The sequence below is a fragment of the Cotesia typhae genome, unplaced genomic scaffold (genome assembly GCF_013202065.1).
Source record: "Cotesia typhae breed Kobodo isofemale line unplaced genomic scaffold, CoteBio_Ctyphae contig_27, whole genome shotgun sequence".
Taxonomy (NCBI): domain Eukaryota; kingdom Metazoa; phylum Arthropoda; class Insecta; order Hymenoptera; family Braconidae; genus Cotesia; species Cotesia typhae.
In genome coordinates, this window is record NW_027423733.1 from 3,746,068 (window position 1) to 3,770,980 (window position 24,913).

A 24,913-nucleotide genomic window follows, 5' to 3' on the forward strand; every position below is an offset into this window, starting at 1 on the left:
ACAGCAATAGTGTCCACCAAGTTTTTGAGAGCCTCAATGAGGTTAGGTTGAGCCATCTTGGGAAGACGCACACTTCACTACTGTCTGTTTACACAATATTGAAGGTTATGCACACTGTTTATAGGTTATATACACTGTTTATAGGTTATGTACACTTTTATAGGTTATATACACTGTTTGTAGGTTATATACACTGTTTATAGGTTATGTTCACAATAGTTTATACACACACTGAATTTACACGATAGTTTTTGGTACACTGGACTACAGTTTATGCACACAATAGTTTTTGCACACTGGACTATACTCGCGTACTTCAAAACACTAAACTTCACTATATTTTATATAACACTGAATACTGTTTAATCATGAGAGATGTACTTCGTTTTTATGAAGTACGCTCTCAGCGAGCTGCTTATATAGGCAGAAAATACTGCGTAGTTACCCCCACTCCTCTACCTCGAAACCGGTTTGATGACGTCATCTACTGCGCAGTAAGAAAATTCTAGAACAGAATGAGTCATCTACTGTGCAGTTAGAAAATTCTAGAACAGAATGAGTCATCTGGTTCGTGGAAATTTCCCCCACCCCTTTCACAAAACAAGTCTAAACCTGTCTGATGACGTCATCTACTACGCAGTTAGAAATAGAACAAAGAAAACTACGCAGTTACGCGACCTTGAACAGGTTCAAACCTATCTGATGACGTCATCTACTACGCAGGAGAACAAAGAAAACTGCGTATGACCTTGAACAGGCTTAAACCTAAGGTTGACAAAAACCTCACCAGATGGTGTATCTTCTCGCATGTACTCGTCATACATGCAGTTTGAATATATTAATCTTTTCGGAATATAAACAATGAAATGCACCTGTGATCTAAGCAACTATAGTTGATGGTTAGATCACAGGTGCATTTTTTAACAAAATGGTGAATTCACAATTCAAAATGGCGGATAGCGGTCACCAGATGGCGGATTTCAGATAGCAAATTCAAAATGGCGGATTCAGAATGGCGGATTTCAGATAGCAGCCACCAGATGGCGGAAATCTGATTCAAAATGGCGGATAGCAGCCACCAGATGGCGGATTCAAATGGCTGATAGCAGCCACCAGATGACGGATTCAAATGACGGATTCACAATTCAAAATGGCGGATAAATTTTAAAAATGGCGGGGAAATGGCGGACAGTAAGATGGCGGCGGAATTCACCACCAGCGCCACCTGCAAAACCTCGACCATATCCTCAAACTTTCGGTAAAACAGGTCACCCATATCGACAAATGGTACTTAGCATGGACACGAACCATCTGTTGGTAAAACAGATTCCTGTAATGTCGGTATCACCCCCCCCCCAGCTTCACTACTTTGATCCTCATTCCGTTAAAGCAAGCTCTTCAGCAATTAAAGAATATAATCGTTTAAGAAAAATTTATAGGTCTGATTTACCTACCATACCAATTCCTGATACACGTTGGCAAAAAGTATGGGACATGATTTGGGCAGTTGAAGAACATTCTATTCAAATTGAACTCAAAAATGCGAAAAAAGCTTCTCTTAGTTTATTAGATTGTCGAGGTATCGAAAACTGTGATAACGTTTCCGATGGTCTTAATTCAATTATTCAATGTATGTTTAATAATACAATAATTAGGACATTATTAATCAATCATGGCCTAAAGTATCAATCTGTCAACAATAAACTTAGTAATTTATTTAGCAAATATAATAATCGCGAATTACTTCTAAAGTCCAGTGACATTAAGGAGTCATTAATAGAGCAGCCTTATTCTATGACAAATAACGATCCTGTATCAGTATTTCTTAAAATTTGTAATGATAATTGTGATATTAGAAATTTAGTACAATTTGAATTAGAAATTAATGATCGATGCAAAACATGCAATTATTCTAATTCTTACAGTATACTAGAAAATGTACTACATGTTTCAATATATAATGAGAAAAAAACATTTGAACTACAAGAATTAATTGATTCATCATTTGGATATTGGTTTACTAATTTCAAATTTTGTGAAAATTGTAAAGAAGTCAAAGAAACGCTAACAAAAATTTCATTAAATTCCTTGCAACAGATATTAGTTGTGAAGTTACATGTGTCCATCAAAGGAAAAAATAAATTAATAAATAGGAAAAAAAGGTTTATAAAATCGGTACCCAAAGCAAAAATATCAATATGTAATACAAACTATGCTGTTATGACAATTATTATATTGAGTCTTATTTTTTTTGTAAAGTGCAAACGTTATTGAGATGAGTTTTATGAACGTGGACTTGGCGCAATTTTTTACAGTGAAACTGTTTTTGTTCGGATATTAGAAACAGAAATGGTTTGGTGTACATTTTTGAAACTTCACTGTTAAAAATTTTTGTAAAATTACAATCATAGTACAAAACAAATAAAAAGTAAAATTACAAATCAGTGTGTAGCAATGCGAAATAAAATACAATTCATGTAATTTTCCAACACCTGTCAGAAAATCTACTAAGATGTATTGTAATTTTACAATTTTCATATATAAACCTAACACGCATTGTAATATTTCAGAACCGTTCGTCAGTTTTTAAGAAAAAGCTTTTTAATTTTGCAAACATTATTTGCGATCTAATTCGGCATAATAGTATGTAAAATCACAAAAAAATATTGTAATTTTTATTATGATAATCTCATAAAAAATTTAAAAAGCTTTATTTTATTTTTACAATTTTCATTGTAAAATTAGATAGTGCATTATAATATTACCAGGCAATTTTAATTATATTACGCCAATTGTAATTCTACTTCACTGTTTTTCAAGTTTAAAAACAATACTTTTCATTTTTACAAAAATGAGACTGATGTATCAAAAAACAACAATGTTCTTCATATTTATATTTATTAATTTTAGTCTATGGTTGTTTATTTGTAATAATAAATTCGAGGTATCAATTATCTTTTATAAATTTTAATATTACGCTCAAACGATCATTTCGAAATCGATATGTATTCGAATGAGTATATGTTAGACTTTAATTTTTATAATGTTCAATGAATTATAAATAATGTAAAAGTTTGTTATTTTCCATCAATAAACAGCATTAAATAACACATATAATGTAAATAATAAATAATAAGCCGTAATCCTCAATCACTACGTAGGATTAGCTTATAAGAATAATGAGATGTTAAACCACCTATCGGTTGTACGACGTAGGGCGTTAGGTATCGGTTTGGCAAGCGCGATTTTCGCGTTCGATTCTTAGTTAGGATAAATATTATTTCCACATTAAATCATCTGAGTTGTAAAAATTAGGTCTACGTGAAACACAAAATCTAGTCAGTGCTTCATAAAAATAAACGACAACAAATATTAAATCAAATTTTTTTTTTTTTTTTTATTATTTCAATTCAAGTAAAATTCAAGGAAAATATTGTCATTTTACAAACTTAGCTAATCTTAAAAACATTTAAATGGGAAAGGGGACCCCCCTTTGAAGCTAATCCATAAGTGGAATTAAAAATTTTTTTCAAGCGGGAAAAATTTTTTCTTACCCTAAAGAAACTTTTAAGACGTCAAGCAAAAAAAAATTTCCAAAAAAATCACTCTAATATGTATTCTCTTAAAAATAATAAAATACTCGGTCCAAGGATGAAGTTCTTAAACCAAGATTTTTCCGATTTTTATTTAGTAGTTATAATTTATTAATTCAAACTTAATTTTTCCTTTAATTGAAAGATGTAGATATTTCGAAACAAGACTGAAATTTCGAGAATTATTTACTTAACTTGTTTTTTTCTGTGCTCATTCTATTTACGAAAACTTGCTTATAAAATGCATTAATAGTTTCCTTCTCTTTAACAGAATTAATATTTACAGCTTTAATCATGCTACAAAAGTCTAATACGTCAATCATACACTGGTTATAAAAGCGTAAATAATATAAATAGACGTTTATAACTCTGAACCAAGTTTAGACGCCAGAGAATATAGCCATAATGTGTTACAGTAAATTTTGTAATTTATTTTTAATAATTTTCTTGTTGACAAAATATTCTCAGAGTATTCTTACATCTATTGGATCTGCAAAAATAATTCCTGAAAATTATAATTTGCTTTTCGCATTTACCGAAGAGAATGATTGTAGGAAAAAATGTACCTACAACGGTCAAGTAAACATAACAATGAAAGTAATCGGCAGAGCTGACACTTTTACAATACATGCTGATCCGAAAATGAAAATTTTTAAAGAACAAACCCGGTGAGTTTACTCAAAATAAATACTTTTCTCCCTCAATAACTTAAAGGTTTGATAATTAGTAAAGAAGTGACCGTTCACATGTAAAAAAAATCCTGATAAATCCAGGCCGCGTGAACATAAGGGCCTTTACATTCATGCAACGTGAATTTAAGGTCCTTACATTCACATGGCGTGGATTTATCAGGACTTTTTTACGTATGAATCGACATGTTTAATTGGTAAATTAACTTAAGGAAAATGTCTATAGTTATATTATCTTATAAGTACAGTAAAATCTCTATAAAGTTCCGCTATGAATAGTTCCGTTCCCTTTAATGTTTTCTCCTTCTCTTTAATATTTCGCCTTTGTTCGCACAACATTAGGCGGAGCATATTTTATGTATGAAAGCATATGTGTGAGGTCGATAAGATAGTTATTTTGTAAACCAGCTTTGCGTTATCATTATAAAAATATAAACATAACCCCTGCTGTATCAATATAAACATTAGTCAACATGTAGTGCATGTTATTAAATAGGATTGCTTCTGTTAAGTATAATGAAAACTGCACGTGATTATCCGCTAGAAAACTACAGAAAATTCTAGACCCTTGTAATTAATTATTTAAGTATCGAGTGTGTACACCGTGAGTCAGTCAGAGAGTTAGTTCTAAGTGAACAGTATCGGATTATCTTATAGTAAACCGAAATATTTCTTTTACTTATTGTTAATTATATTTTCATTATATTCAACTAATACTTCTATTATGATTATTAATTCCACTGAAGATTAATTTAATAACAACAGTCTCAGCTTAGTATGAATTAACACAGAAAAATTTAGCCTCAGCATGGTCAACATTAAAATAATCTACTCATACACCTCAAAATTATAATTTTTTTCTAAAGAACTGAAGAAGATTTCGGACCTGACGCAGATTGCTGTAAGTCAAAAATATCATGTCAGGACGTCGATGAGATAAAAAAAAGTAATTGAAAAAATTGTAGGTTTGAAAATTCATGATAAATAAAGAATTATGTCATTTTTAATAATTGTACAAAGATGATATAGACAAAGAAAATTTAAGGCCTTCTAATGTTGATACCGATAATAACAAAAGCTTAAAATAAATTAATTACACAGCAGTCGCAAAGAATATTTCGAATAGTACCAACGTTGAGAACATGGACGAAACTTTATAGTCTGATTATACAGATTTAGGATTTATTGATGATTTACTAAGTTCTGACGATATTCTAAACGCTAGCTTTATGGACACTAAATCTATTAGTAATACAGTTAATCATGATAAAAGTCATATTATTGCTGACGACGTACAGGACTCTTGCTGGCGCGCGCGCGCGCGCGCGTGTGTGTGTGTGTGTGGCCGTATGTAAACCTCTCATAACTTTTGAACAGCTCAACCGATTTTATCGCGGTTGGCACCATTCGGAAGGGCTTGACCAAACTAAGATTTTGAATACAATTTGGACCGATTTAAACCGGTAGAATTCCAGAAATAAAAAAAAACTACAAAAAAAAATGTGGCTTATTAATAATGAATGTTAATAAAGTATCCGATTTTGTTATTCTAAAATAGTCTTCCCTTCATTTGATGGTAGTGGTACGGTAGACATACCGTAATATTACGGTGAATGTATCGTATAAATATGGTATACGATAAATATGGTATAAAGGGGTACGGTACAATTACACGAAGTGTACAGTTTATTGCCGTAAATTAGGTAGGTTACCATAGCATTACCGTTATTTTTCGGTAGATCTACCGTAAACCAGGGTAAATCTACCATAATATTGCACAGAAAAAAAAATTTCTTGAACCAAGAAAATTGTAAGGAAGACCGAAGTTATTATGTAGGAAAAAGAAATTTTCTTGGCTTAAAAAAATTTGACTTGGTTCAAGAAATTTTTACTTCATTCAAGAAATTTTCAATCTACGTTAAGATTTTCTTGACTTAAGAAAATTTACGCTTGACTCAAGACTTTCTTTCTTTCTGGATGGATTCGCCAGGGAATGATGTTATTTGTGATAATAGTAATAATAATATGAACAAAAACAGTTTCACTGTTAAAAATTGCGCCAAGTCCACGTTCATAAAACTCATCTTAATAACATCTGCACTTTGCAAAAAAAATAAGACTCGTTACAATAATTTTCATTCTATACAAAAAAAAAAATACCAAGAAACCGTCATAATGTTGAAAAAATTGAAAAAAATTTGTTGAAAATTTAAAAATTAAGAAAAAATTTTTTTATCGTACTTGTCGCGCGTCAATGAGTACCCCAAATTTTTTCAGGATACATGAACATCCTTTTAATGTCTCAACATTTATAAGTAAGTCAACCTATAAAATGCATAAATGTAATTAATGAAATATTATTTTATGATACCTTTAAGAAAAGTTAGGTAAAATCAACATGGCATACGTATTTTATTTGAAATTTTTAAATTCTCCGCACATCGTTTATGATTTCAATAAAACGCCCTCTCCTGTTCGGTTATGTAATTTGATTACAAGTGAATACGCCTGCATACGTTGACTCTGTAGTGGAATCACTGCGAAAATTGAGTTCACTAAAAAATAAAACATATGGCCGACTAAATTGAAAAAATGCTGTGTGATTGCCAATCAAAATGTGTTAATTACAATTAAACGAAGCACGATCAAGTTTTTTCATGAAAGCTTAATGACGAAACTGAAGAAAATTGAATTAAAAAATTTTGTGTTATTTCAGATATCTTCACCAGACTACCATATTGACAGTTATTTTCACTAAAAATCTGAAAAAAATTTTCGAAACGGATTTTTTCACTGAAACTGATATTAATCCAGTAAGCAGTGTTTTTAATTCGTTGAGTATACTTCACTGATGTGAATCTATAAACATAACAATGTATGAAATCATATATTATATAATTAGAGCTGATAAGATATAATATATATATATATATATATATATATATATATATATATATATATATATATATATATATATATATATATATATATATAAACTAGCTGACCCGGAGAACTTCGTATCACCTACAAAAAATTTTTTTTTTTACAAATTTTGATTTGTGATTTTTAACCTGTAAACTCTAATTTTTTTTGGTCAACAATTAACACTGGTCGTATTGTAGACGATTAAGTTGGTATTAAGTTATTAAATGAAACTTGTTGGTTATTTTAATATGTTTTATGTGTTTTATTTATATAATAAATGTATAACAAATTATAGAGCCTTTGGCGCGTAACCAAACGATCCGGGTTCGATTCCCGGTCTGGGCTGTCCGAATTACTTTTTCAGTTACCGAAAATTCCTACTGAGTAAAGGTCCTCCCCTTCCCCCTTTATCCTTTATTTCCCCCAGTTCCCAAAAATTTTCTGTAATGACAAATTTAGCTATTATATATGGCTTATATATATATATATATGTCGGAGATAATATCGAGCTGGGTTTTCCCAGAGATTGGAAATTCTCAATATTTTAGTTTGTCTGTTAATTTTAAGCAAAATCGTAAAGCATAGAATATTTAGATATTATTTATGATTTAAGCTAGTTATATTTTTTATGGTTATAACGATGGGCTTAAGTCCGGAGTGACAATGGTCACCAAACGTAGCCGAGGTCACAGGATAGAAGTAAAAAGTATATAGTTAGAAATATCGACAGACAATGAGGGCTGTCGAAATAATTTTTGAGTGAATAAGTACTTAGGGTACTTGGGAGAGTAGTTCTCGTTGAGCATTGATCAAGTAAGGATCGCATACATCCTGCTGACCCCGGATTCGTTCTCGGTCTTATTCCCAAAACGTCTTTAACTGTTATATCAATCGCAGTAGAATATTTGTAATTAAATTTAATAGTTGTACGAGTTAGTGTACGTTATATTTTAAATCAAAGTCTTTATTATATTTAATTATTGTAAAAATAAATAAAGATGGCTGATAATGATCCAAAGGACCCTAACGATGCCCGAACCACTCTTCCTCCGACATATATATATATATATATATATATATATATATATATATATATATATATATATATATATATATATATATATATATATATATATATATATAATTATACATATTTACATTACATAAATTCAAGCGAAATCGTTTTTTCTCGGGTTGAAATTCGTTCGAAAAAATTTGGGGTACTCAATGACGCGCGCCAAGTACGATAAAAAAAATTTTTCTTCATTTTTAAATTATCAACAAATTTTTTTCAATTTTTCCAACATTATGACGGTTTCTTGGTATTTTTTTTGTATAGAATGAAAATTATTGTAACGAGTCTTATATTTTTTGCAAAGTGCAGATGTTATTAAGATAAGTTTTATGAACGTGAACTTGGCGCAATTTTTAACAGGGAAACTGTTTTTGTTCGGATTTCATATTTTTTTGTTAAGTGTAATTTTTTGCTCGCCTCTTAATACATTCTTAATTTTAAAATTGAACTTTTCCCGCGCAAAATTAGAAATATGTAAATAAATTAATTAATGCAGGTAAAGCTATTATCATATAAAAGGTTATTTGTTCGTTAATTTTGAAAATCAAATCCTAACAAAAAAATTAAAATTCTGTTTCTCTCATAGTAGCTAGTAGTATTAAAAAACTTAACGTGACTGACCCGTGTAAACTCTTGGGTTTCAATCAATTAACTAGCTTATCAATGGGGATTTTAAATTTTTTATGTATATATAGTTAAAGTTTAACATTTTTTTGAATTAAAAAAGTTGTTAATCTAGATTTAATGCTCTACTACACATTAATTTAACAATAACAATAATTATTTTGGTATTGATAAACAATGATAATGATACTTTTAACATCAATTTATCATTACCGATATAATAAATTTCATTTTTATAATGATTATTATTGTTATTGTTACAATGACATTATTATTAATAAAGGGGACAATGCATCATACGCATAATTGTAATACCTATGGCCTAAAAATTACAATTATTTGAAATCCGCTCGATTGAATAACAGTGCCACCTACAGGCAACGATTACAAAGTCGTAGAATGTGTACACTATCCAATGAGAATTGCCTAATCCTTGAACTGCTGGCCTGAAGGAAGAAAGTAAAACTCAAACAATCTTTAGCCTGTTGTGTATTTAGTCTAGTTAATAAATGAAATTCAATAGAAAGAATAGGTTTGAAAACCATCCACATATGAAGTTGTTTGATAGTTTGTTCTAGAAATTTTGTATTTATAAAGTATTTTAATATTCTTAATTTCAAAATTAAATTTTTCCCGCGCAAAATTGAAAATTCATAAATGAATAAATTAATGCAGGCAAAGCTATTCTAATATGATAGGCTGTTTATTCGTTAATTTTGATAATCAAATCCGAAAAAAAAAATTGAAATTCTGTTTCTCTCATAGTAGCTAGTAGTATTAAAAAACTTAACGTGACTGATCCGCGTAAACTCCGCGGTTAAAAGCGATTAACTATCTTATTAATAGGGATTTTATATTTTTATTTATATACAGTAAAAATTTTAACATTTTTTTTGAATTAAAAAAGTTGTTGATTTGGATTTAATACTCTAATACACATTAATTTAATAATAACAATAATTCATTCAGTAATAATAATGATAATGATATTTTTAACCTCAATTTGGTAATACCGATATAATTAATTTCAGTCTCATAATTTTTATTATTAGTGTTATTGTTATTATGACATTGTTGTAAGTAAATGACACAATACACCATGCGCATAATTGTAAGACTTTTCACCTAAAGATTACAATTATTTGAAATCCACTTAATTGGATAACAATGCAACCTATCGGCAACGACCACAAAATCATAGAATGGTACACTATCCAATGGAAATAACCTCTGATTATGATTGTTCATGTACAAAAAACCTTTGTTCCAACTTCAAATTGTTTATTTCTTGTTTAATTAACATTTTTAATAAGCTGAATATTTGTATTCTAAATATTTGCACTGCACATGCGTTAACTTTACGTTTAAACTTTCATCGCGGACTTTTGAAAATTATATTGACCAGCTCAGTGATTAGAGTAAGTGTATTTTTCTTGTAATTTCAATTATAGAGGTTACAGGACAAAAGGGCAACGTGTAGTTTTTAATAATTTTATAATAAGTTTTATTTTAATAAAGTATTGAAATTTTTTGTTAATTGTTATGGATTTTTTTTTTTTTTTTTTTTTTTTTTTTTAATAGTTCGTAGTATTCATGAAAATAGAATTGATGGAAAAAAAATTGTACATGCATTGATTAACAATTCTCTCGATATTTTTAAAAAATTTAGAATGAAATGAATTTTTATTAGTTATTTATTTATTTATTTATTGACATTGATATTGGCTGACGTCTAACAATTTTTTTTTAATTATTTGAATTAATTAAATAGTAATTCCTAAAAAATTACACTCGTAAATTTTTTAATTTTTTACACATGAGATGTGCTTGAGAACGATCAAATGTTGAGAGTGAATAATAAAGAACAAACGAAAAGCTGAAGACGTGATAGAAAAAAAATCAAAAATTAAAAGAAAAAAATTTGGGGTTCTAACTTTAGTGAGCTATCCGGTTGAGTCTACAGTTTATGTAGAAATAATTCCAGTGCACTCTGGTGGTTGTAGATGCAAGCTGTGAATTAACTTTTTTCAGTGTAGTTGCGTATCTATAGTAAGATTACTACACATTTTTATTTTATCTAGTCTGTGGCGGTGACTTTTCTCCATGAAAAAAAAGTCAGGATCGAAATTTCTGGGCTTACTATAGTTTGTGCTGATAAAATTTAATAATTTTAAGTGAATTAAATGTTATAATTGATTATAATTAATTAATATCAGTAAAATAGAGTATGACTTACTTTTATGATATATCATTTTGGAAAAAGGAGTACCATATAATTAAATAAAATTTTGCAACCTCGAAATACCATTCTGCTTACAGTAAACACAGTCGGTAGTCTGGCGCTCCGTTTACAACGGAATTTTTGAACGGAACTTGGTGCCAGATTCTACCGAATCTGTGGATAACAATGATTAGTAGTTTATACGAAAATCTTTGTATTCATATAAAAATTTTAACATTATTAATTTAAGGTTTGTACTTTTCCCGCGCAAAATTAAAAAGTCACAAATAAATTGATTATTGCAGGCAAAGATATTATTATATAAAAGGTCGTATGTTCGTTAATTAAAGAGCTCAAATCCTGATCAAAAAATTAGTTTTTTTTTTTTTATAGTACTAGTAGCATTAAAGAACTTAATATGACTAAGAATCGTTTAATCTTCAGTTTTAATCAATAAACCAGATGATCAATGGGAATTTTAAATTTTTTATATACATAAAGAAATTTTTAACGCTTTTTTTTAATCAAAATAATTGTTAATTTAGATTAAATACGTCAATGCACGATAATTAAATAATAACAATAATTATTATAGTAATAATAATAATAATAATAAATATAAATATTACTATTATTTGTAACATCAATTTATTATTACCGATATAATTACTTTTAATATATTGTAACTATTATTATTTTTAGCTTTGTCGATATTATAATTTTAGTATTATAACTATTATTACTTTTGGTTTTGTCGATATTACCATTATTATAAATATTACTATTATTATTTTTATTTGTTATTATGATATGATTACAATTGAGGAGCTGATTTTCAAAAGGGAATCTTTTCATATTTTAAAAAAGCAGTTTTTGAATTCTTGAATATTTATTACTTCAAGAATTATGAAGATTCCTAAATCAAAATCAAATTGTAGCTTCATAACCGATAGCACTTTATAGCAAAATTAAAAAGTTCGATAAAAATATTTAGAATTGGAGATAATCAGTTCTATGTCTCGATTAGTCAAAAATGAAAAGATACCATTTTAAAAATCAGCTCCTAAATTATCATTTATTATTATTATGATATTGTTGCTAGTAAATAAGACAATGCATCAAACGCATAATTACAATACGAATTATCTAAAAATTATGATTATTTGAAACCCGCTCAATCGAATAACAATGCCACCTACAGGAAATGACCAAAAGATCATAGAATGTACACACTGCTTAATGAGAATTCTCGAGACCCTGAACAGCTGGTATATCCGAAGAAAGTAAAACTCAAACAATGTTTAGCGTATTATCTATTTGGTCTGGTTAATAAATTAAATTAAATTAGAACAATATGTTTAACAACTTACACATAGAAGGTTGTTGGATAGTTTAGTTAGTAGTTTACTCTGTAAATTTTTTTGTATTCATAAGAAATTTTTTTACATTCTTAATTTAAAGTTTGTACTTTTCCCACGGATATGAAATATTCATAAAATGATTATAAAAATAAATTAAACTTTTATTTTCCGTAAAGAAACTAGTAGCATCGATAAAATTTCATGAAAATTAGGCGCGTATATCTTTTGGATGAGATTGATAGACTTGAATTATCAATTATAATATTTATATTTTATAAAATCGTAGGAAAAATTTTTTATATTTTTTGTATTTTAGGAAATTGTGAATTTGGATTTAATACCACAATCCTTAATAATTTAATAAAATAATCGTATTGTTCAATATTATGAATGCAATTATTTTTAACTTCAATCTATTGTTATCATTGTAATAACTATCAGTATTATCTTCATTTTTATTGTTATTATTAGCATGATCATTTTTATTACATATTATTATTATCATAATTATGTTGTTAGTAAATAATACGATTCATCATACTCATAATGAATATAAGCATTATGTACAGAATATTGTCGTTTTGAATGTCCGCGCAGTTCGGTCGCAGTATAGCAGTGCCACCTATATCTGTAAAACACTCCACCAGGATTACTTACGCAATGATCAGCTGACTGTTACATAGAAACTAAACCCAAACAATGTGAGCTCTTGTAGATATTGACTCTAGTTAGTAAAAATACTTAATTTAAAAAAAAGTTAATTTAAAAACATTCATATGTAAAGTTGATAGGTAGTAAATTCTGGAGATTTTTTTTTAAAAAAAAAATTTCAACATTTTATGTGATTGAAAAAATTTTCAACTCAAATTATGTACTTTTGCCGCAGAAAATTAGTGCACAAACAATTGTAACAATAAAATCACGTTAAACTTTTATTTCTCGTAGAGTAACTAATAAGCATTAATAAAATTCCATCAAGTATATCCTTTGGTTTAGATTGATAGTCAAATTATCAATCATAATATTTATATTTTATAAAATCGTAAAATAAATTTCCATGGTTTTTGTAATATTGATGATTGTTACTATTTCTTTTCTTTTCGATTTCGAACTTTCTAACTACAGTTTGTGTTAGAGTAACATTGACGAGCCCTAGTGAGCATCGACGCAAGCTCATAACTTTTTTTTTTAACTGTAGTCTCCCATCTAGTGGAGAGTTACCCATACATTCTCGAATTATTTAGTCTGTGGCATGTCACTTTCTCCATAAGAAAAAAGTTCAAAATCTAAAAATCTGGGTCGCTATAGTTTATGCTAGAGAATTTAATTAATTTTAAATAGAATTTATTATTTTCAATGACCATTATCAATTAATACCGATAATATAACATATAATGTATAATTATAGAGTAATATTGGAGAAAAAAAAGTTCTGTAGAATTAATAAAATTTTACAACCTAAAAATATCATTCTGCTTACGGTAAACACATTCGATAGTTTGGCGCTCCGTTTTCAACGGAATTTTTGAATGGAACTTGGCGCCAGATTCTACCGAATCTGTAGATAATAATAACAAAAATAACTGGTATCAAATCAATTGTAATTTGAACAATTAAGATGTCATTAATGATTGTAACATTTTAGATAATATAATAAAAAACGTAGACTCAATAATTGTAAGATCTTACGAGCCGGTCGAAGGCCGGCGAAATTTGATCTAAATTATCCGAGTGTCTCGCACGAGAGATTACGAAGGTAGTATCACTACTTCTGTGTCTTTGACCACAAGTTCAGAGCTTTAAAAAATAAAAAATAACACTATCATCGCCTGGTTACCGTGACGCTCTCTTGTAACTATTTACTCATTCGTATAAAGCTTTCCCATTTTTATTATTTTACCTGAACAGAAGGGTGGGCGTCTATGGGTGGTAATCTCTCGTGCGAGACACGAGATTACGAAGGTAGCTGTTTAGAGCAAACATTTTCTTCATTTCAATGTTATTTATTGAATTCATACAGAGTAAAATGAAAAAAATGGGCTAATAATTGCTCCAATGAAACATAACATTAATAGTTTTACAATAATTAGAGTAATAACGATGAATTAATTATAATACGTAATTTAGTAATGCAACTCATTAAATAATAATAGTTAATTATAAAAATACATTTAACCAGACGTACTAGATGTTAAAACTGACATTGCAAATTTATTATTGTCAATTTTTATTGGCTGTTGATAAAAATCATCAAAAACTTTTGAATTTAAAGACCAACCGGCCACTTTTTTAATTTCTTCGATGCTAACACCTTTCTCATATGCTTTGGAGGTTGAAGCATGACGCGTAGAATGTGCAGTAAATCTTTTATCTACACCTAATTCTTCCAAAGTCGTTCTTATCCACCGGCTGATTGTCTCACTTTTAACTGCCTTGTGGGGTTTGTTAAAAGAAATAAACAGTGAGTCAATATTTCCTCGGAGACCGCTTGTCATCATTAAATATCTATTTAAAGTTTGTGCGATACACAATTCAGGCCTATCTTGGAAGAAAGGAAACTTCAGTACAGGTTGTGGAGCCCCAGGTCGAGAAGTTTTAATTTATTTGGAATACGTATTTCAATTTTAGACTCTAAATTAATAATATTAGAAATTTGAATATTTGCTAGCGTCTGAGAACAATGAGCGGTACTTAATGCTAATAATACTACAAGTTTATTTGTTAATTTTTTCAAAGTTAACTCTTCGAGCGGAAACCACGTTGTTAATTTATTTAAAACTGGATCCACGTCCCACGTAGACTCGTATTTCGGAAAGCTAGGCCTTATCTTCGAAGATCCTTTAATAAATCGACTTATCAGCTGATTATTTGTAATATCCTCACTGGAGATTAATGACAATGCCGCTCTTGCAGAATTCAGTGTACTATATCCAATACCACTACTGAACCTTTCTGATAAAAACTTCAAAACTTTTTCCACTGATACAGCATATGGATCTTCATCATTTTCTTGATTCCATCGCCACCAGAGCTTCAGAGTCCCATTATAATTTTTTAGTGTTGATTCTGCCAAAGAAGCAATTGAAATGTTAATTGCTTCTTTAGGTGTTCCTTTTATTAATAGTGCCTCGCTGATAACCTGGCGGCAACCAGGGTAAGCTTCGTCGCTAGTGGATGTTGACGTGTTCTACAGGGAGAAATTAAAATATTAGCATCTAATTCAAAACAGATCCAATTTCCTACTGATAATTTTGTGAAGGCTGGGAACCAAACTTGAGTTGGCCAGTAAGGTACAACTAAGATACCTTCTGCCTTGTCATCCCTAATTTTTTTAATTACTTTAGTGATTACCGAAAAAGGTGTTAAGGCATAAAATATCCAATTAGACCAGCAGATCGTAAATGCATCAAATGCGAAAGCCTCGGGGTCTCTTTTCCAGGAGCAATAAATTGTACATTTAGTATTTATTCGTGAAGCAAATAAATCTATTTCTAAATTTCCAAATTTCTTTGTAATCATTTCAAATGCATAGTTTGCAAGTTCCCACTCAGTATCTGAATTATCAATGCGTGAGGAATAGTCTGCCTCAACATTTTCCACTGAGGGAATGTACGAAGCGTAAACCCATAACCGACGAACCTCACACCAATTCCACAGCTCGCAAGCTAACTCATGAAGAGCAGAATAACGGACACCTCCCATCTTATTAATATAGGCCAATGTCATAGTATTATCTACCATAAGTAAAACATCGGTATCCCTTAGATCAGACGCGAAGCACTTTAGTGCCAATAAAGCCGCCTTAAGTTCTAAATGATTGATATGAAGATTTCTCTCATCTTGACTCCACAGACCGTTGGCAGACTCACCATCGCAGAAAGCACCCCATCCAGACAATGAAGAATCAGAATAAATTGTCTTCTCGTAACTAGTATTCCTCACTTTCCTACTTGCCTTTGGCAAAACCTTCAACCACCAATCCCAATCCTTTAGAGTATACTTTGGTACTGACATGAAAGCATCGAAACAACCCTGATTATTATTTAAGGCCTGAATTTTTGCTCTTTCAAACAATCGACAGTGTAATAGGCTGTACTCAACTGCAGGACAGCAAGCCACCACAGACCCAACAACCTTGGTAAAATCACGAATTTTCAACATCTTTTTCCCCTTAAGATTCTCAATCTGTTTTTGTATCGCGAACTTTTTCTCCTGTGGAAGCTCAATTCTCATTGTATTTGAATCTAAGATGAATCCTAAATACTTACACCTTTTCTCAGGCACCAATTTAGACTTATCATGGTTAATGATAAATCCTAAACTTTCCAGGAACTCGATGGTCTGAGTCATATTTTTGCTACACTCCTTAACCGATCGGCCTAAACATAAAAAATCATCTAGATACACTACTGAGAGCCAACCTTTTAAACGTAAATAATTAATTACTGGCTTCAACAATTTTGTAAAAGTTAATGGACACGAACATAAACCAAAAGGCAAACAAACGAATTCATAGATCTTGTCATTAAAATTAAACCTCAAAAATTTTCGATGTGGTTTCCACATTGAGATCAAAAAATAAGCATCTTTCAGGTCGATCGTGCCCATCAAAATATCCTTTTCTAAGAGACTACATGCTGACCTGAGATCTTCGAGCTTAAAATGTTCGATATTGATAAAAGTATTCAACGCCTTTAAATTTAAAATGAATCTTTGCTGGCCATCTGGCTTGGGAACAAGAAAAAACGGCGAAAGGAACTGATCTGGCACTTCCTGACACTTCGTGATTGCGCCTATTGAAAGCATTCTATTAATTTCTGACTGGATAAATACTGAATCTTATTCCGACCATACTCTGGATGGTGGAGCGTAAGTCTGTTCAGGGGTTGACTCAAACGGTAATTTATAACCTTTGACTGTTTGGATGACAAACTTGTCCTCAGTTATTAATTCCCAAGCCTTAACAAAATATTTCAGACGACCCGCATAAGTACTTACATTACACTGCAAGGCTAATGTTTCTGTGAGCGCTGATTCTGTTGGCGATATTGGTTTGACTTTGGATAGCTCGATTGTTTCTGTGGAAATCTGGAAGTCAGTGGTTTTCTCGCTGGTGCTGTCTTCCCGCTCGTCGGAACCACTGACTTCGTTTGACTCGACGAGCCCCTCGCATTCACATAATTTGGAGCAACAAACGGTTTTTTAGTAGGAGCTGATTTCATCTCCTCGCCTACTTTACCAATAGCCTTGATTTCTTTAACTTTATCTACCAACTTTTCCCCAAACAAATAGTTATCTGTTTCTCTTTTTTCCAGTGCCGTAGCCCATTGTTTAAATAAAGTAGGCAGGATACACGCTTTACGCGCAACTGTTTGAGATCTGTGGATCTCAATTAACATCTTTGCAGCGTCCCAGACTTGCTTCAAATTTTTTACATGTTCCGGTTCCCGCAGAGGAGCTAGCGACTGGATCACTGGAGCCAAAGCAGATAAAGCAGATCCCGCCAGCTTTTGTGTTGCGCCAAAATACGTGTCCCTCTTAAGAGCCGACTCTTTCAAATTTACCGACACTTCATCATTTAAGATCGGTGGTTCGAATGATAATTTACCCTTCCTAGGGTATTTTTTAAACAAGGATTCTTTTATCTCTTTTGTTAGTCCATCCGACAAATATTTTTTCCAACGTTTTGCGACGCTGGAATGTAAACTTAATTCAGGCTCCTTTTGTTCAGGTTCTTCCCCGAAAATGCGCAAACCATCTGCATCCAACTCCCACGGAGTCTCGACTTCTTCCGACGTTGTTGATTCTTTGACAGGTTCTGTCAGAGAATCACCACCTCCTACAGTTGTTTCTTTCGAGATCGTTTCATTGGTTTGAGAATCCTGAACTACAGCTTCCTGAGGAGTTTGGTCTTCGAGTTCCTTCTCCTCATTTCCAGCTAAATTAAACAGACGATTTAATACTCATCACAGGTTAATTATCTGTTTATTTAATTAATGTCAACAAACAACAAACAAGGCTAGTTTGTTTATATTGCTCTTATCTTACCTCTCGGATAAAAAAGAGCAATACAATCTCTACTTCATCTTTCAGATAAAGTCTGATTATCAAACGAGTCCTATTTTACCTCACGGGTAAAACAAAACGTTTGTTTAAACAGATATATTTGTTATGTATATTCTATTCCGAACACCATAACAAGCCTCACGGGCATAATACGTATACGCTACGTTAAGGAAAAGCGATTGCATCTTGTGCCAACGTTTAATCATAATTAAAATATTTTAACAATTACCTCCATTGGTCGGTGTATGTAATTCAGGCGTCTCCGATACTGGAGTATCTAGGGCTTCTCGTGCCAAAATAGCCTCTTTCATTAGAGTAAAACCCGACAAAATTTCCTCCATTCGTTCTTCCAATTTACGTAGACGTTTGGACGTCCTCTCCTTAGAACGTTCTCGGCTTCCCGTACAAAAAATGATGATCGGCCCATTAATGGGCCAAGCCAGGCAGCCGATTTAAAAGTATCGGCCAAGTATCCGAATATGTCGTCGGCCCAAGACTGGGCGAGTATCGGCTTGTAACGCCATCCCGATATTGAATCCTGTGATCGGCCGAGTATAGGATCCAAGCAGTGGCCGAGCATAGGATCCAAGCAGCGGCCGAGTGTAATATTAGAATGTCGGCCAAGCATTGCATACAAACCTCTGCCGAACGTATTATTATTATTATTATGATTAATTATTTTTAATTTAGTAATAAAAAAAATTTTTATTTATAAGCATTTATATTTATTTGATAAATATATTAATTTATAATATTAAATTATTTTTATTTTAAGTATTTCAAAGAATATTGCACCGCAACAATAAATATAAAAAATGCAGAAGTAATTTAGTTTAAAAAAAATACAAAAGTAAGTAATTTTAATATAATAATTAATTATTGACTGTTATTGTTGTCCTTGTTATTGTTATTATTAATATTGTTATCAGTGTTGATAGCTCGTTGACGGCGACCTCCATTTCTGTCTCCTGCATTGGCAAGAAAATTGCCGAGCTTCACTCTTAGTGACTTAGACTGATCCGAGTCCCCAAACTTTTCTTCAACAACCTCTGAAATTACAAATATTTTGGTTGAAACAAATTTATTCAAATGAAGATTTTAAACATATACATCATACCTTTTAAACAATTATAAGTGTAAGTAGCACTAAAATTTTTTTTGCCAATGCCATGGACTCTTCTCCCAGTGCCAGAATAATCTAATTGCACTAAAGGTGTAATTACCTCAGATAAAGTTTTTCTTATGATGATCGCAATATCTGATTCACCGTACATTATTACTCTGAATAAGTTCTTCAGTTTATTTTTTTCGCTATCATTTTCCAGCTCGCTATCGAAAATAAAAAATTGCACCTTGTTGTTGATGGGAAACATATCTTTAAAAGGCTCCATAGCAGTTACTTTGGTCATTTTAGGAACGTTTTCACCACTTTTCATTAAAACTTGAGTTTTGACTTTCTTGGTTTCATTTTTGACGACATACTCAGTGCTTATTTTAAAGGCATCCAATTTTTCATACAATTCTTGAAATTTTTCATCAACATAAGCCTTTATACAATCTAAAACAACAGTAAATAGTAAAATATATAAAAAAACTATGTGTAATTAATAATATAAATTATAAAATTTATTAAGAAAAAAATTATCTAGAAAAATCAAGACTTGTCAATGTAAAATAATCAATATTTTTTACAACAAAATACTTGGAAATAAAGTAAGCAAATTTGATGCATGTAAATACAGATAAAAAATTTATTAGTAGTTTTCACATCGTAATTAGAAAATATCTAGTTTAATTAAGTCCATAAAAATTAATTCATGTAAAGAGATGGAATAGTAAAAAATAATTAATGGAAATAAATTTTTTTTTTCCGAGAGATACGAGAAATTAATATTTTAAAGAATATAATTAACAAGTATTAAATTTATTGTTCTTTAACTAAAAATCATAAACACGTACCAAACAGTATATCATCATAATTGATATTAGTTACCATGCCTTGCTGATTTTCGTGCTCGCCCTGAATGGTAGAATCAACTTCTATAACGAAAAAAATCAATTAAAAAAATGGTATAATTATTCAGCTTTGATAAATAATACAATAGTTTAACAATAATAATAGTAAACATACCTTTGACGTTAAGTGATTTGTCACGTTTATTTTTTTTCAAGCGTGAATCTGTGCTCTGAGAAGCAATGGAACCCATAGATTCCACATGTCTCAATTCATTAATAATTTCGTTATTTTCAAGCACAATAACGTTGCTGAGAGAGGAATCTTGTCGATTTTTAGAACTGGAATCACTGGTTTCTGTCTCAACCTTACGGGTAATTTCTGCTCGTTTTAAACGACGTTGCCCTTTCTCTAAAGTATCTAAAATCATATCATTTATTTTCTAAATATGATGATTTTCTCAAAATATTTATAATAGAATAATACGTAGTAAACAATCGTTTAATTCAAAAATTTAAGTTGAAATAAAATATTGTAAATGTATACTGATTAACGCATCAATGCATCGTCAATCTTCAATGGCTAAAAAAAGAGAACAAAACTTAATTTGCTACTTACCAGCGCAGGAAATAATTTCAATTTCACATCGTGGCCATCTGTCTTTTGGTGGTGATAAATTTTTTAAGTATTCATCCCGTTTCTTAAGATCTTTTTTTGTATTAGGATACGCGCATAAGAGTTTATCACCATCATGATCAAGCCAAGAATACGGAACCAAATCAATCTCCCAAGAACCATCGTCTTTTTTTGGTAAAAAACAAATAATTGCGTATTGACTAGCTTGCTCTAGATCATCAAGTTCCTTATCAACAGTAACTTCAGCCATCTAAAAAAATAATTAAAGAAATAAAATAAGTAAGCGTAAATTAAATAACGAGAAATTGATAATAATGAGTGATATTTTATCATTAATTATCATAAAAAATATTTTTCTCAAAATAATAAAAAAATTTCAATATTAAATAAAAAAAAATTTTTTTAATTTAAATATTATTGAAATATTCTACAAAATAAAATAATTTTGATGATATTGAATAGATTTACAATTTATATTTATATATAAATGTATAATGTCACAAAGAATCAGTAATACACCAGATAATTTTGTAGGATTTTTGAAGTAATAAATTAAAATATAAATTATTAGAAACAAATTTAAATTCTAAAATTTTTTAAAATAATTAGAAATGTCAATATTTTTATGTTACAAATTTACTAAATATTTATTAACCAAAAAAGTATTTAATGCTACTTGACTTCAATATGGTAATTTCTGTAATATTCACACATAAAATTTTCAATATCAGTAAAAAAGGAAATTATATTTAAATTAATTAATTCGAAATCAATAATAAATCATAAAAATACTTACATTGTAAATTATACCTGTTTTGTTGTTTGAACTGAACTAAAGATCAAAAATATAAATTAGATCACAGACTGTAATTTGAGTTAACAATATTGGTAAAAAATTAATTTTTAACAATAAAATGTATGTTTTTATTTGAAAAAATAGTGTAATTTTAGGTTAAAAATTATGAGGTAAGTCGGTTCACCCGCGAAAATGTACGTTGAGCGTTTAAAAGCTTTAACAAATGCGAGAGATATCACGTCTCAATAGCTGCTTAGTTTCACATATTTACACACACACTACTATACATTTACTGAGAGTTTTACCACCACACACACCTACATACTGACATCTCTTTATACAGTGTTTTGTTTCATCTATAGCTTATCGATACGTGTATATTTATGTTCGTGCGGTTGTTATTTACCTACACACTTGTAATACGTACACTGCTACTTTATTTTAGTTGAAAGACTCAGTATCTTTTAATTACACACATAATTATGAGTATATAAACTTTTTTTATACTGTTCACGTAAATGTTTACAGGTTATACACAACAATAGTTTTAATATTAATTTAAATACATAAATATATTTATCGTGACATACACACCGCATGTATACAGATGTCGACACTTGACACTCGAATTTTAAACTTTATTGTTTTCTGTAAAATATTTTTATTTTTATACACACAAACTACGTTTATTTTACACAACATTATTTATACATTTATATCTATCCATTTGGTAATTTTACTTGATCATTCGTGTAATAAAGACACAGCACATTTCATGTCATCACAATCAAACAGTATACATTTATTTTTTATTAAGTCTGTCGAGTATATCTCACAAGATTCTGAAAATTTTTCTCCCATGAAAATTCCAACGTCTGATGAAGCAGTGGGGTAATTAAAAAAATCAGTCGTGTTCAACATTTTATGACCAAGAATGTAAATCTCACTTTTTTTATGTAATTTTGTTTTTGTTGTCAATATTTTATCAATTAAAATCACATGATTACTTTTTAATAAAATAATATTGTTTGGATATTTGTCACATAAATAATTTTGATTAATAATTACACTTGAAACACTGAAATACGTTATTCCTTCAAAGTTAAAAGAAGATGAACTATCTATCAAACACTTTTCAACATTATTTTTTTTCTCTATTCTAATTACCGTCTCATTTTCCAGCTCAGATAATCTATTAAGTACTTGAGTCAGAGGTCTGTTAGGCGCTTTTATTAGTCTTTTCATTTTGCCAATATAATTTTCACCCCAAAACGCCGCTGATTCACTTAGAGATAAATTTAAATTTAATACATCATCGGGTACATGTATTAAATTATGCATATCAATGTTTGAGACTGTTCACCGTAGAATGACGGTAATAAATAAAAAAATTTCCGTAACAAATTTCTAGCGTAACTATTAAAATTTATCATGAGTTCTTTTGAGTGTAAAATACGAACACCGACAAATAGGAGTAAAAAGTGTTGGTACATTTCTTTATTTAAGATTTTTTTCAGCACTATTCGTCCGCAATACAATAACACAAAACGAAACTGAGTTGCCTTCCATCTTGCTAAGTCATTTGTATCAAATTTCTTTCTTTGGAATTCACAAGGTACAGAACCAGTTAGTTTTAAAAATATTTTTCGGAGTTTGATAACTTTCTTTATTTTTAATCTCGCAACACTCGTCCTCAAGATCAAAGATTCCATTATAGTCTTCATAACTCCTTGGTACAATAAATGCATCGAATCTAAAACAACTGAACCCACAGGATCAAAATCAGGCAGCTTCCGTAAAGGGGATTTTAATCCCTCCTTGTGATGCTCTTTTTGAGTATGATTGTTAAAACTTTCGCGGGTACGAAGTTCACAATCCATTTCTGAATAAATTCTTGTTTTATGTCTTTTCTTTCCTACAGATTTTCCCTTAATTGTACACCTTTCACATGCATAAAAAGTACCTGCAGCTTTACAACATTTAATGAATGATCTAGCTTGCGAATCAGCAACTATAGCGACAATTCTGAAAGCATATTTTTTTTTATCAATTGTGATTCCATGCTTAATTAATTTCTTACACTCTTTTACAAAATCTGACAGATATTGTTTAACATTGGCGGGTTTAGAATCACCACCATAAATTGCAGCAACAAATGGATGCGTTGTGTAATTGGGATTGCAAACTTTAACAGAGATGGGCCACAATTGCATTTGTGAATTTTTATAAACTTGTATTCCGTCAATATGTATCAGAACTTCAATAGTATCCTCAAGAAATATTTTTGGTAAAATCATCTTTTGCAGTCCTTCAGCTACGCCGAGATATTTATAATCACTGTCTGTTTCTTTTAAGGATGGTATAGACTCTACGACTTGTTGAGGTTTAGTTTTTAATAATGTTTGTGCCGTTTTAGGGAGGGTTGGATGACCTTCTTCCCTCAATAAAACAAGCAATTCTGAAATGGTATTTGATTGAAGGTTAGCTCTATTATTCAAAGCCCATTGACGAAGTCTTTCTTGCAGTCTGTCTGAATTTTCACCGTTCTCCAGAGTCACATTTTCATTTTCACTAAAGTCATCATCATTTTTTTCCACTTCATCTGTCACCATAACCTCACTTTTCAATTCATTTTCATATTCAACATCGTTCTCAACAAAAATACCACTTGATGAACTATTTCCATCAGTAACATCATTATTATGAACTATACAATAATCATTTTCACTGTTCAGAGAAGTATCAACTGTTTTTTTATTATTTACACTATTATTTACATTATTATCACTGTCACCATGACTCACGTTATTTACGATTCTCATATGAAATAAAATTCTACTTTTTAATTTTTTTTTATTAATTATTTTTTTGATAGCACGAAATTTTTTGACGCGTTCGGACATGTTGAAAAAAATTTTCACCTATTTATCCAAAAAATATTTTAACATTAGAAATATTCACATATAGTTTCTG

General features: G+C 30.2%; 3 protein-coding genes across 4 annotated transcripts; all 3 read right to left on the reverse strand.

Annotated features, from left to right (window-relative positions):
- Positions 1-5,447: 5,447 nt before the first annotated feature.
- LOC141525705 (uncharacterized) lies at positions 5,448-16,838 on the reverse strand. Its single transcript, XM_074240269.1, has 4 exons — positions 15,828-16,838; positions 15,248-15,675; positions 14,767-14,993; positions 5,448-5,524 (listed from the first exon to the last, which is right to left on the reverse strand). The coding sequence occupies exons 1-4, from the start codon at positions 16,836-16,838 to the stop codon at positions 5,448-5,450; spliced, it is 1,743 nt and encodes a 580-aa protein (XP_074096370.1).
- Positions 16,839-19,282: 2,444 nt separating this feature from the next.
- On the reverse strand, positions 19,283-23,204 carry LOC141525755 (uncharacterized). Of its 2 annotated transcripts, none has more exons than XM_074240373.1 (6): positions 21,941-23,204; positions 21,127-21,394; positions 20,686-20,928; positions 20,514-20,591; positions 19,672-20,112; positions 19,283-19,603 (listed from the first exon to the last, which is right to left on the reverse strand). In XM_074240373.1, exons 2-6 carry the CDS (start codon positions 21,392-21,394, stop codon positions 19,431-19,433), a joined length of 1,203 nt encoding a protein of 400 aa, XP_074096474.1. In that variant the 5' UTR covers positions 21,941-23,204; the 3' UTR covers positions 19,283-19,430. The 2 variants fall into 2 exon arrangements, with proteins under 2 accessions (XP_074096474.1, XP_074096473.1); XM_074240372.1 differs by having other exon boundaries at positions 20,514-20,594; positions 21,941-23,194.
- A 64-nt stretch (positions 23,205-23,268) lies between these two features.
- On the reverse strand, positions 23,269-24,843 carry LOC141525754 (uncharacterized). The gene has a single exon (XM_074240371.1). The coding sequence runs from the start codon at positions 24,841-24,843 to the stop codon at positions 23,269-23,271; it is 1,575 nt and encodes a 524-aa protein (XP_074096472.1).
- Positions 24,844-24,913: the final 70 nt, after the last annotated feature.

Coding starts and splice junctions, on each gene's coding strand:
- LOC141525705 (XM_074240269.1), bottom strand. CDS start 16,838: ATGACTCAGACCATCGAGTTCCTGGAAAGTTTAGGATTTATCATTAAC. Junction 14,994..15,247: donor GTTTTAAATAAATTAACAAC/GTGGTTTCCGCT, acceptor AACTTTAAATAG/ATATTTAATGATGACAAGCG. Junction 5,525..14,766: donor AGAAATTAAAAAAGTGGCCG/GTTGGTCTTTAA, acceptor TATTACTAATAG/ATTTAGTGTCCATAAAGCTA.
- LOC141525755 (XM_074240372.1), bottom strand. CDS start 21,394: ATGGCTGAAGTTACTGTTGATAAGGAACTTGATGATCTAGAGCAAGCT. Junction 20,113..20,513: donor TTATGATGATATACTGTTTG/GTACGTGTTTAT, acceptor CTGTTGTTTTAG/ATTGTATAAAGGCTTATGTT. Junction 19,604..19,671: donor CACTTATAATTGTTTAAAAG/GTATGATGTATA, acceptor TTGTAATTTCAG/AGGTTGTTGAAGAAAAGTTT.
- LOC141525754 (XM_074240371.1), bottom strand. CDS start 24,843: ATGTCCGAACGCGTCAAAAAATTTCGTGCTATCAAAAAAATAATTAAT.